This window comes from Equus przewalskii, chromosome 10 (genome assembly GCF_037783145.1).
Source record: "Equus przewalskii isolate Varuska chromosome 10, EquPr2, whole genome shotgun sequence".
NCBI classification, from domain to species: Eukaryota; Metazoa; Chordata; class Mammalia; order Perissodactyla; family Equidae; genus Equus; species Equus przewalskii.
Genome location: NC_091840.1, coordinates 12,507,615 through 12,520,397, shown reverse-complemented (window position 1 = coordinate 12,520,397; position 12,783 = coordinate 12,507,615). Strand labels below are relative to the sequence as shown.

General features: G+C 50.5%; 1 protein-coding gene across 2 annotated transcripts in view; it reads right to left on the bottom strand.

The window, feature by feature from the left end:
- The window catches only part of RGS9 (regulator of G protein signaling 9), a 64,554-nt gene extending 57,761 nt beyond the window's left edge, over positions 1–6,793 (bottom strand). For both annotated transcript variants that reach the window (XM_070560168.1, XM_070560169.1), the window contains exon 1: positions 6,394–6,793. In XM_070560168.1, the coding sequence (XP_070416269.1) occupies positions 6,394–6,450 (57 nt within the window). In that variant the 5' untranslated portion in view covers positions 6,451–6,793. The remainder of the gene's footprint in view (positions 1–6,393) is intronic.
- Between the last annotated feature and the right edge of the window lie 5,990 nt (positions 6,794–12,783).

The following is a 12,783-nucleotide window of genomic DNA, read 5'->3' as shown; positions in this document are numbered from 1 at the left end:
ATGTTCCGCTTCAGCGGCCCAGGGTTCACCAGTTTGGATCCTGGGTGCAGACATGGTACGGCATGGCAAGCCATGCTGTGGCAGGTGTCCCACATAGAACGTAGAGGAAGATGGGCACGGATGTTAGCTCAGGGCCAGCCTTCCTCAGCAAAAAAGAGGAGGATTGGCAGCAGATGTTTCTCAGGGCTAATCTTCCTCAAAAAAAAAAAAAAGAGGGAGAAAGAGACAGATGGAGCTGGCTATATTGGAGGTGAAGGGTGGTGCAGGGGAGCCCTGACTTGGAAAATTCGACCCGCCACCTCCCACCCAGCCAGCCTGCTCCTGAGCTGGAAGGCCCCACCCCCCCAAGGAGAGAAGGAGCACAGGACAGCGTCCTAAGGCAGCGCTGAGGGCTGGATTCCCTTTCAACCACTGCTGCTCACCCAGCATCTGCAGCTGAGCCACGGTCTCAGGAAGCGGCAGCATCAGGTGCAGGGTCAAGGCCACCACTCAGACAGCAGGCGAGACAGGCCGGGCCCACGCAGTGCCCAGGCTTCTCATGTAAGACTGACTGCGAGCTTCACCCGCGCGGACACTTTCTTGGCTCACAGAATTGTTCTGGAACAGAAGCTATCCATTTGGAGCTGTCATCCCCGGCCTTCTGCAGTGTCAGGGCCTGGCAGCATCTCGGGGCCCTGGGTCAGCCAAGAGGCCCGCAGCAGCGTGGGGAGCAGAGGTGACTCCAGCAGGGTGTGGGGGGCTGGGAGGTGGCCCCCTTCTCCTGGAGCTGCCCAGGGGGCTGAGGAGCCACAGGGTTCAGGAGTCATTCCTTCCAGAGTTCTCAACTGACCGTGAGCTGTGGATTTATACACGACTCCTGGAAGGGCCCAGCTTTCTGCTGGGGGAGCCCAGGACTCCCCCAGGCCTCCCCCAGCCCTCATTAGCTGTCAGCTGAAATCCCACATTTAAAAAAGAATTTTTTTTTGGATGAAACAGCAGCATTCCATGGAAACAGGGAGTCCATACATTGAAGAAGAAAGAGACACCCGCCTTACAAGTTAGAAACCTGAGTTTCTCTGAGAGAAAGTCAGCGAATTTGATTCCTTCTCTAATCATTAAAAAAAAAAATCTAGTTATATAGAGTTTGAAAATAACCTTCAGAGGAGGAATAATGAGAGTTATTTTAAAAACACAATAGGGGAGTCAGGTTTCTTCCCAGCAGGTGCGTCACCCTTCCCAGAAAGGAAGGGCAGGTGGGAGGAGGGAACATCACAGAGGCCTCGAGAACATTTTGAGGGGGCTCGGCCCACTGGGATTTATTTGATCCATTTTCCTCAGAACTTTCCTCACACAAATTCCTCCGAGGAGTCTCCCCAGTCACCCAGGAAGGAGACTCAGAGAAACTCGGTTATGGGCTAAATTGTGTTTCTCCCCACCTCTCCACAAATTCATATACTGCAGTCCTAACCCCCAGTACCACAGAATGTGACTGTATTTGGAGACAACGTCTGTAAAGTGGTTACTAAGTTAAAATGAGGTCATTAGGGTGGGCTCTAATACAATCTGACGGCTGGCCTTATAAGAAGAGGAAATTAGGACACAGACACTCACAGAGAAGACCATATGAAGACACAGGGAGAAGGCGGCCATGAAGCCAAGGAGAGAGGCCTCAGAAGAAACCAACTCTGCTGATCTTGGACTTGGAGCCTCTACACGGCGAGGAAACAAGCTTGTGTTGTCTAGGCCACCAGCCTGTGGTGCTCTGTTACAGCCCCAGCAAACTAAGGCAGACTCCGGGTTCTGTCTTTCTCCTCAAGCTGGAAACCCCCTTGCCCATGGCAGAGAGGAGAGGGTGGAACTGTTTCCCACGTTCTCCAGAGAGCAAGATGCCCTTGCCTTTCTGCTCCAAACTGCTGCCAGCTCTCACATCCTCCTCCTGGTGTCCCGTGGGCGTCCCTCCAGAGATGAGGGAGAGGATGGCCATCCCCACCCCAAATGTCAGGGCCCACTCCTAACCAGACTCTGCTTCCCCGCGCCTCCCAGGGACCACATCTTGCACCCAGGCAACAAACAAACGCTGGGGAACCAGGCGCCACTGGACCCCGTGTGACCCCGTGTGACCCCGTGTTGGGGGCCCTGATGGGGTGCCAGCCCCACGTCTCCTCTCTCAGATGCCAACGTGCTGCGGCGTGACTGCAGGCGGGTCAGGGAACCTCGATGTCACAAAGGAGCTGAGACAGGGCTCTGACACCCCCACCCCAACACCCACGCTGCTCCTCGCATTAAGGAGCTGTCACTCACTGTGTAAGATCTCTGGGGCTGGAATTTTCCTGTAAGCACGAGAAGGCTCCCAGGGGATGATAATAATCAGTAGTTTTCTGTACAAAGATGGGGAAAGTAACCAGAACCGTGGGGTTGTTTTGCTAACAGAGGAGAAGGTGCTCCTGCTAACAAGCCTGGCCACGGAGGGGCTGCTGACCTCCGGGCCACCTCACCCTGATGGCCCACAGACCCTCAGGAGCACCAGACCCTAAACAGTCCTTAGGAGGCTGCCCCGCAGCAAAACATAGGCCAGGGAGCATTCTAGATGACCCCAGCTGACAGTGGCCAACTTCTGATGACTCTGCTTTTGTTTTTGAGGTGTCCCTTAAGCACCCACTAAATCCTGCCTCATGCGAACATCTCAACTCCTTTCTGGACCATCAGGTTCTGCCTACCTGGCATCCAGCTCTCGACGGGCACATCTCCGGCCTTCAGGGTGTCCTCCAGCCCAGGGGTCTCAACCACAACACTACTCACATTTGGGGCCCGCTCCTTCCTTGTTAGGGGGGAGGGGGCTGTCCTGTGTGTCGCAGGACGTCTAGCAGCATCCCCGCCCCTACCCACTGGATGCCAGTGGCATCCCCCTCCCCAGCTGTGACGACCCAAAAAGTCTCCAGACATTGCCAAATATCCTCAGGGGGTTTCATCTCACTGTATACACAAACCACCTGGAAACTTTTTTAAAAACACCCATGCCCGGGCTCCACCTCACTTAATTACTTAATTACTGCATAAGTCAGCCAGAAACTCTTTAGGATGGTGACTTGATGTCAATCTTTTTTAAAGTGCAGCCAGGATAGAGAAGCACTCGTAGCCTCTAATCTGAATCATCTTTCTCGCATGTAAACCAACTCATTTTATTCATCTCTCTGACTTGAAGACATCGAATGGCTTCTCACTGAACACAGAAAGCATCACACTCCTCGGCACCTCATACGGGGCCCCTGGTTCTGGGCCTTTCTCAACCATCAGCCTTTCCGTCAACCAAACTCCTACCCACTCCAGGCCAGCTGATGACTCCCCCACACCACCATGCTATTGCACGCATCTGCCTAAAATGTCACTCATCTTCCCATCCTCCTGGCAAAAATAAACTACTAATTTTTCATACCTCAACTCACTTACAACCCGTCGTGTGAAACCTCTCGTGATTCCCCCACCTCAGGAAGAATGGACCACTTCCCACTTTTCTCCTATTTATGCACCTGCCTTTCTGGATTAGACTCTAAGTGCCAGGAGGAAGGGGCTGTGTCCTTCTCCCCACGGTGTCCCCAGCACCCAGTAGTGCCAAGCACATGGTGCAGGATTATGTGTTCATGTTGAACGAAAGAAGGATCTGAGCAAGACAGCACACTCCGCCCAGGTCTCCTAATATTCCTGTTTCTGCACTCCTCTCCCAAGAAAAGGAGACGCCAGGAGCCACACGAGAAAGCGAAGCAGTCTGACAGAAGGCTTCTCCACGAGGCACCAAGGAGTCAGGCCCATGGTGAAGCCCAAGGGCAGCATCAACTGGTAGTGGCTGGGCTGGGGGTCTGGAAATTAGAGGGGGACGGGCCAGCAACAGAACAAGAGCTCACAGGACTGGCCAGAGCCAGTCCTCTGTGTCATCACACACACACACACTTAGCACATGCTGTTCCCTCTGCCTGGAACATCCTTCCCTTTCTATCTGCCTAGAACCCCCATCTACCCCTCAGTTCTCAGCTCCGGGTCCCCCAGGCACATTTAGTCAGGGCTTCCCATGGCCTCCACTCTGCCCTACATCACAGGAAAGCTCACAGCATCGTATCACACACAGGGACAGATGATGGTGAGTCCTATATTTTTCGTGGTTCCACCATTTGGTAGCTGTAGGACTGTGGCAAGTCACTTCACCGCTCTCAGCTTCAGCTCCATTCTCTGTAAAATGGTGATAATAACCTCTGTCTTGTGGAATAGATGAGATAATGCATGTAAGGCTCCCAATGGGGACACAGCATACTTCATAAACATTTACTGAATTCACTGGTCCATCCTGAAGGGCCCCTTGGCACAGGCTCTTGAGACCTGCTCTAAGAAACTCTGTGACCTGACTGAGGACCTCAGAATACACAGACAGACGGGTCCCTCCCCTCAAGGCAAAGGAAAGAGCAGTACTGGAGGTGCAGGCAGAGTCTGCGGGGCAGAGAGGAAGTCACTCGGCAGGACTGGGGGCTGGGGGGATACGGCCTTCACCGAGGAGGGGCAGCTGAGCTGGGCCTGAGAGGAGGCAGAGCAGGAGCTCGGCAGGTGAGAAAGGGAGAAAGGGCTTTCCCAGCAGAGGAAGCTGAGGCATGAAAGGGTGTGGGCTTCCTAGAAAGGTGAACAGGTCATCGAGCAACAGCCAGCTGAGTGCTTGTGGCTGCTTTGTTTTGCTTCCCTGGAGGACGGGTGTGGAAGGCTGGGGGAAGGTAAAGCCAGAGAGATGGGCCAGAGCAGGCTCCTGAGTGGCTGGGCTGAAAAGGTTGGACTTTTTGCTGTGAACATGGGAAGCCAGGGGAGGGTTTCAGGTCGAGCATTGGTTTGGGAAAGAAAACCAGTGTGCTTATAAAAGATATCGTGGAGGTAGGGGGGCTGGGGTGAGAGGAGGAGGCTGGGGTGGAGGAGGAGAGGCTGGGGTGGAGGACAGGAGGCTGGGGTGGCAGAGAAGGCTGGGGTGGGAAGGGAGGCTGGTGTGGAGGAGGGGAGGCTAGGCTGGGGGTGCTGGGTGGACAGGAGGCTGGGGACCAAGACACCAGTCTGGAGGCCAAGGTAAAGAGAGAAAAATCTACCAAATAACAGTCATGCTGGAAAAGAATGTCCAAGATTCAGAAAACAAACAGAACGTCTCTAGACAACTACTCTCTGAGCCTCCAAGCCCAAGCTGCCCTGGCTGGGAGAAGAAGGCGCCCTGGGAAATCCTGGATGATTTATGGCTTTCAGATACGGAGTTTCAGTGGTTTCTTCTGCTTTTCAGAAGTGGTGGCTGCAATATGGGTTTGAAGGGTGCTTTCTGAGCAAGACAACGTTCCACCTCTTTTTTATGGATGGTCGCCTCACCTCTACTACCTGGACTATGAGCACCAGCTTCTTGAAGTAGGTGGACTGAGAATGACCAGCTGTTCCAGTGTGCCCAGGACTGTCCAGGTTTTAGCATTGAAAGTCCTGGGTAAATCAGGACAGTAGGCCACTGACCGCGCCAATTTGCTGAGCCCCAGGGGCTCAGCTCGTCACAAAGCATTCAGCTAATTCTACTCAACAAGATAAGCCTAAGAAGGTGGACACTGCACTGTGAAAAGTGGCTGTGAATGGAAGGGTGGACAAGTGACCTGGGACCTAATCCTCAGTCAATCTCTTTTGACATTGGTCATCTCGAAAGCCCAGAACAAAATAAGCCACTTCGTCCCCAAACACAGCACCCTACAAGGTGCATTCCACCTCCCACACATCCACAGGACACCCCGTGCCTGGTCACTTGGTCTGAGAAAGCCTTTGCAAAAGAAGGGAAAGGTTCTGACTTCTGTTGCCAACACAGAGAGACTGGAGATACACAAACACACGTACTCAAATGTGGGATCGGGGGGTGCTGGAAGTGGGGTGTCCCTTCATCCTAAAAATCACACCATTTTCATGGTCTATGTATACACAGTCACCACACACACACTTCCTTTAAAATACTACAGTTTTAGATCAGAAAAATGGCAAAAATGTTCATTTAACATCTGGGCACCTTATAACAATATCAGGAGACTGTCTCAGATCTGACACAGCCTCAGCTAAACTGCCTCTGGCACCCGCCTCTCCAGAGTAACAGGTTGTTCTCAGCCTCCAGCAGACCATTGCCTCTGGCTTCAGATTCTCCACTATAAACAGCTTACAAGGAAACCTAATCATCACAGTCTTTAAAAGACACACATGCACACACAGCAAATAAGTCGTTTAATAGCATCGAGCAGCACTAGTGGACCACAGGGGATGCCCTCACTCCTCCACTCCTGCCCACACGCTCCGAGCATCCCCAGCATCTCCTCGGACACTTCCCAGAGTTGGGTCCCTGCGCACCTCCCGGGGCCCAGGGGATGGGACCGCGCTCACCTTCTGGAGAAATGCCATCCTCGGCCTGTACTGCTGGCCTTGGTGTCGGATCGTCATCCTGGACCCTGGATGAATTCACAACCAGAACACACGCGGCCGAGAAAAGAACCAGCCCGGAGCGCAGGAGCCCGCGAGCCCCGCACACGCCCTGGCGTCCGGGGGAGGTGGCTGCGCGCGGCGGGCTGGGGGGCGGGCGGGGCTGCCGGCGGCGCCCCCTTCTCTCCCGCTCTGCACGCGCCCCCGGGAGGGCCGGGATCCGCGCCAGCCAATCCGCGAGCCGCGCCGCGGGCTCATTAGCATGGACTGTGCTGGCGCCCACCTGCCGCCAGGGGGCGACGTCCGGCTCTGCCGGGGCCTGGGGAGTCTCAGGCTGAGGCCCGCACCTTGAGGACCAGCGAGTGAAGGATCTGTCGCAAAGAGCGAGTCTTTCAACCTGCAGCGGAATTAGTACAGAAGTGAGACAAAGCCGCTCATTAATCAGCGCGGTGAAAAAAAGAGGCTTTCCTATTCCAGTTCTGCCGCTAGCCAGCTGGGCAACCTTGGGCAAGTTTCCTTAACATCTCTAAGCTTCGGTTTCCTTATCTGAAAAGTAAAAGTAAAAAGTGGGATAATAATATCCAACAGAAGGGTTGCTATATCATTTAATGGGGAAATGTGTAACACAGTGCCCGGCCCTCAACGAATGCTTAGAAATATTTAGGGAAAACAAATCATAAATGGAATTGACGAGACATTCATTAATAAAAAATGGAAGGAAGGAAAGGAGAAAGTTGTAGTCCCTACTGGGCCAGCTGCCTGGTCTAGGCAAGACATATTTTACTTCTCTGGTCCTTGGTGTTTCATATCTAGAAACTAAAAGGATGACCCTTCTAAGTAATCATCAGGACTATTCTGGTTTTGTCATATAAAGCACATTTTCCTATTTATACGAGTTGGATGGCTACGGATTGTGGCAGATAAAATGTTTAAGTTGGAAGTGAACCAAGAGGGGTTTGCCTCAGGAAGGCACAGTCAACTGATGTCCCTTTAAAGCAGTGGTTCTCATCCATGTTTTTGGTCAGACAGACCTGTAAGAATCTGCTGAAATGGATGCTTTCTCAGGAAACGTGTTCACGTATGCCTGTGCACACTCATGATCATACAACACTGACTCAGGTTTGCAAACAATTTCAAGGGGTTCATGGCTGGTCCTCTTTGGAGCCTTTCCGTGGACTCCTGTTTTAAAGCACTCAACCACCTTTCGAGGATCCGAGACCCTACAGGGATCCATCCATGTGGAAACCCAGAGATCCTTCCCAGAAGACTAGGCCACTGAGAAGTATGTCCCTGGTGTGAGCTAAGCCCCAAGGAAAGTGCTGGAATAACCTGACTTTCTTTTATGGAGCATCTTTTGGACCTAGTGTTCTATAGAACACACACTGAGATATACTGGAGCAGATGAACTCTGAGCCTCCTTCTAGCTTCAACATTCCTTAATTCTATAAACCCTAAGCAGAAAGGAGATAAGTGGCTTTTCTAAGATCAAGGATGAGAAAACTTAAATTATTCAGGAGCAAAGAGGGGCAAAAATACAAAGGACTTTGCTTGGTAGCAGGATAGGAGAGGCCCCAGAATGATAGCCACTCCACGCCGCTTCTTCTGTCAGGCCCTGCTCTCCAAGCAACCACGCTTTGTGGGACCCCCCCCTCCCCCTTAGCTCATTGGACCAGGGATGCTGAGCATGTGACTCAGCAGCCAGTCTCCAGCCCACGATGTGACTATGATATGGATCTGGAAAGCTTACATGAGCTTGTTAGGTTATTACTTTCACAAATGTCAACTTGAGCCAGGCAGAAGTAAAGTCAGGGTTGGAGGAAGCTGGGGCCAAATGCAAGCTGAATTTAGGAGGAAGCAGAAACAAAAGGTGCGCAGAGGAAGCCAATCAGAAAAGCGAAGCAGAGCCAGCCCTGCTGGCGTGGTGGTTAAAGTTCCGTGCGCTCTGCGTCAGTGGCCCGGGTTTGGTTTCTGGGCACAGAACCACACCACTCGTCTGTCAGTAGCCATGCTGTGGTGGCAGCTCACATAGTAGAACCAGAAGGACTTACAACTAAAATATACAACTATGTACTGGGGCTTTGGGGAGAAAAAAGAGAGGAAGATTGGCAACAGATGTTAGCTCGGAGTGAATCTTTCCGAGCCAAAAAAAAAAAGAAAGAAAGAAAAGAAAACAAACAAAACAGGTTGAGAGGGGCCATGAGGCCAACACAGCTTCCCTAGGGCTAACCTCACCCCGTGTCTTTCAGGGGGCATGTGTGTCTTCACAAATCCTCCCACATATCTTGAATCTTTGTTTCTTGCAACCAAAAGGGCCTAATGTGTAACGTGGTGTTCAAAGGTTAGTGACAGTATCCTGAAAAAAATAATTGACTTAATTCACCTATTCATTTAAACAAGAAACATACTGCATGCCAGGCATTGTGCTAGAGCCAGGAATTCAAAGCAGAATATGACCCAGTCCCTGTCTCAAGGAGCTGACAGGTACTTGATCAAACTGTTATAAATTTTGTTTGTTTCCGCTTCAGCGGCCCGAGGTTCGCAGGTTCAGATCCCAGGCGCGGGCCTCTGTACCACTTATCAAGCCATGCTGAGGCAGGTGTCCCACATATAAAATAGAGGAAATGGGCACAGATGTTAGCTCAGGGCCAATCTTCCTCAGCAAAAAGAGGAGGCTTGGTGGCGGATGTTAGCTCAGGGCTAACCTTCCTCAAAAAAAAAAAAAAAAGCCAATATCTTACAATATGGCAAAGGGAAAAAGTGCTAAAATGAAATCTCCTGTGACTCAGTGAGGTTAAGTGGACATTCCATCATCATCATCATCATTGTCACTATAGTCATCAATGTCTTCCTTCTCACCAATGAAACGGTGTGATTCAAGGCCTAAATTGTTAAGGCCCTCTTGCCCTGGTTACTATACAATGAGGTCTGTGTGGGCCTGGATCTTGTCCCCCATAGGATAAACCTCATCCAGGCACAATGATGTGGTCATCCACACAGCAGACCTTTAAAACCCAGGTCTAAGGTCACCTCCCAGTAAAATGTCCCAACACCCTGGTAAACTCAACACTTGTTTCAGTCCCCTGTTGTCAGCGCTGAAGAGATAAAACTTAAACAGTCATGCTCCCAGCCCTTGGGTCCCCTCCCAGAGTGGGAGAGGAGAAGAAACTTAAACAGTTAATTTCAACATGATGGATGCATCAAATGGCTTCCAGACAGAGACCTTCTTAGAGCTGGGGCAGGGTTAAGGAACCACGAAGGGTGTTGAGACTTCCAGAGAATAGCAACCATGGGAAGCCACTGCCATTACCCAGGCCCCAAGGGGTGGAGAGCTGGAGCCCTGGTGGAGGGATGCCATGCAGGGCCATCGCCTTAGAGGGACACAGCCATTGCTAGAGAGGATGCTGGGGGATAAATACCCCGACTCTCTCTCCTTCTGGTGCCTCCCATTGTTCAGTCCAGACACCAGAGAGCAATAGAGCACCAGTGATACAGTGTGTTAGGGTCCATCTCCTGGAGCACAGCGCCTGGCAGAGAAGGGCAAAGGATCCGGGGGTGGGAGGGACACGAGGAACCAAATGTGAAGAAGGAGCACAATGGGTTACACGTCTTTCATACTGTGGACGCCCAGAGGACAGCTCTCAGAGTTGATTCCGTGTCCGCAAGCACTTTGGATGACTCAGTAACAGCACCTCCCACACCTGCACTGACGTCTCCCTGACTCCCTGACGTGGCCAGAAATCACAGTGAATTCCTCTGACTCCCTGGGCCATTGCTCAGGCTCTATCGTCTGTTTACATTTCATATGATTCTGTCTTGTTTGAATTTGTTACAAGCGCGTATGACATTCGCAATTCTAAAAAGTAATAGGAAGGAACCACCTTAGAGGCATGAATGTTTCTTCCTAGCTGATGCTAAAGAGGCAACAGCTCAGGAAAACAGATTCTGGTGGGGAACCCAGAGGCGTTGTTTGCCATGCAGTGAGCACACCGGGCCGGCTGGACAGACGCTTTCTGTGCACCCATTGGTCAGCTCCAGTTCAGCAATAAAGCCAAGTGTGGGTGGAGCGCACACACCCGTCTCCCTGTTCTTTCACATTCCCCACAAAGAAGCTATTTTAGACCTCGGAAGCTGGCCACACCTGACGGCCCTGGCTGTGTTTGATCAGGGAGAGAGGGAGGAAAAGAGGAGTTAGAACTTCTCTGGAAGGTTTCCTGCCTCTTCCTCATCCAGGGCTTGTTCAGAAATTATTTTGGCCCAGTGGAGGCCATCAGCTACGCCACAAAGTACAGTCCTATAAAAACCCATCCTTATCTTTTTTATCCCAAATTAAACAGTTTGGATGCATCCAGAGATGATGCATTTCCCAAGCATTGCCAGAGATAAACATAGGCCAATGGAACAAAATCACATCTTGCTCTGTCCCCACCTTCCTCCTAAGCCCGGGGAGGAACACTTCTGTCTATCTATCGACCAGGTCAGGGTGGAACTGTTGACCGGCATCTGCTATTGTTTTGTTAAGCGCATTATTATTTTTCATCATAAAAAATTTGAAACTATGGAGTTTTTAAAACATGACATTATGAGAAAAGGCATTTTCACAACTTGAAATAGGCTTTGGTTTTAAGACGGCGCTGGGGTTCAGGGGAAGTGTGAAGATGTGTGTCCTGTCCCTGCTCTGCCTCTGACCGGAAGTGTGACTATTTTTAACAGCTTTATTGAGGTATAATCGACATACACTAAACCACACGTATTTAAAGTGTACAATTCAATGTTTTGATATATATATATATATATACGTGAGAAACTATGCCCATGATCGAGATGGGGGACATATCCATCACATCCAAAAGCTGCCTTGTGTCCCTTGTGGTCTCTCCCCCTGCTGTCCCCAGGCAACCACTGATCCGCTTTCTGTCACTATGGATTAATTGGAGGGGTGGCTTTGATCTAGTTACCTAATCTCTCTGGTTCTCTAGTTTCTCCCTCGTAATAAGAAAGGATCAAACGATGAATTCAAAAGTCCACTCCGATTTTAAAATCAAATGGCCTTAGTATTCTAAGTAGAATAAAAAGCTCGATCAGCCCGAAGGCTGGCAGAGTGGGATTTAGTGCTCCCGACAAAGCCAGGCCCCTCTGGACTCAGACCAGCCACCCCAAAATGGGATTCCATGTGGCAGACATTCAACAGAACTGAGCGCTCCCATGGACATGCCCGACCATTCCTACCACAAGTGATCAGCGAGGGGTGGGGTGACGGGCAAGAAGCATTCACTTTAGGAGAGGCCACCCCAGGAAAATGTACTCCTTGGTGCAGCCCATTTGTATTAGTCTTATATGGTCCCCTTCTTTTGTCAAACATGCTCATCCTGCAAAAGATGCTTCAGTAGACTGCACACCAGCTGAGGATCCTCTCCTGGTGCTCAGACGCTCCCCATGCCTGGGTGGGGTGCCTCGGGCACCACAGCCCTGGGTTCCCAGGCCTTCCTCCTGCTTCCAGCAGCCCTCACGGCCCCTTGTGGAGAGCCCAGAGGGCAGCAGAGAGCAACTGTCTTTCTGAAGGCTTTCCAAAGCAAGGGGTTTTCCAAAGTAACTGCCCCTTCTGCTTTTTCCCTCGGTTTCCCCAGGAATGGCAAAGGCTGGAAGGGTACAGGAAGATAACTGATACAGGATATGCAAAGAAAACTTAAAAAATAACCCCTGCAGGAATTTTTTTTAACATTCATAACTTCTAATTTATTCAGATAGTGCATTTGAGGATCTACTTCATGCATGCTCATTTCTCTCTGCTCCCATGTATGGATCTAATATTGCTTTCTCTCTCTCTCTTCTCTCTCTATTCTTTTTCTCTCTCCACAGATAGATACAGAGATGCAGAGTTACAGAGAGAGAGATGTCTGGTTACATCACCTGAACCTTGGAAAAACCTAGTTCTGCTCTTTCCCTTTTTCTCTTTATCTTTGGTAGACAGCACATGTGGGTTCAAAATTCAAGCCACTTTACAGACACCAAATTGGGTGTTTTATAAAAAGTACAAACCTTTAGGGGAGGGAGGAATGGGGAGTGACTGCTAATGACTGTGAAATTTCTTCTTGGGGTAATGAAAATGTTCTCGAATTAGATAGTGGTTGGTGATGGTTGCATATCCTTCCAAATATACTAAAACCACTGAATTGTACACTTTAAAAGGGTGAATTTTATGGTGTGCAAATTATATCTCAATTTTTCAAAGTGCAAGCTCAGAGAATTAATTTTCCAAAGGTATTGCTATTGTAATGTCCCTCCCTTTCTCAAACACCTTCGGTGGCTCCCAGCCTCCTCCCTAATACGGTTGATTCTTTCATCGTCTGGCCCAAT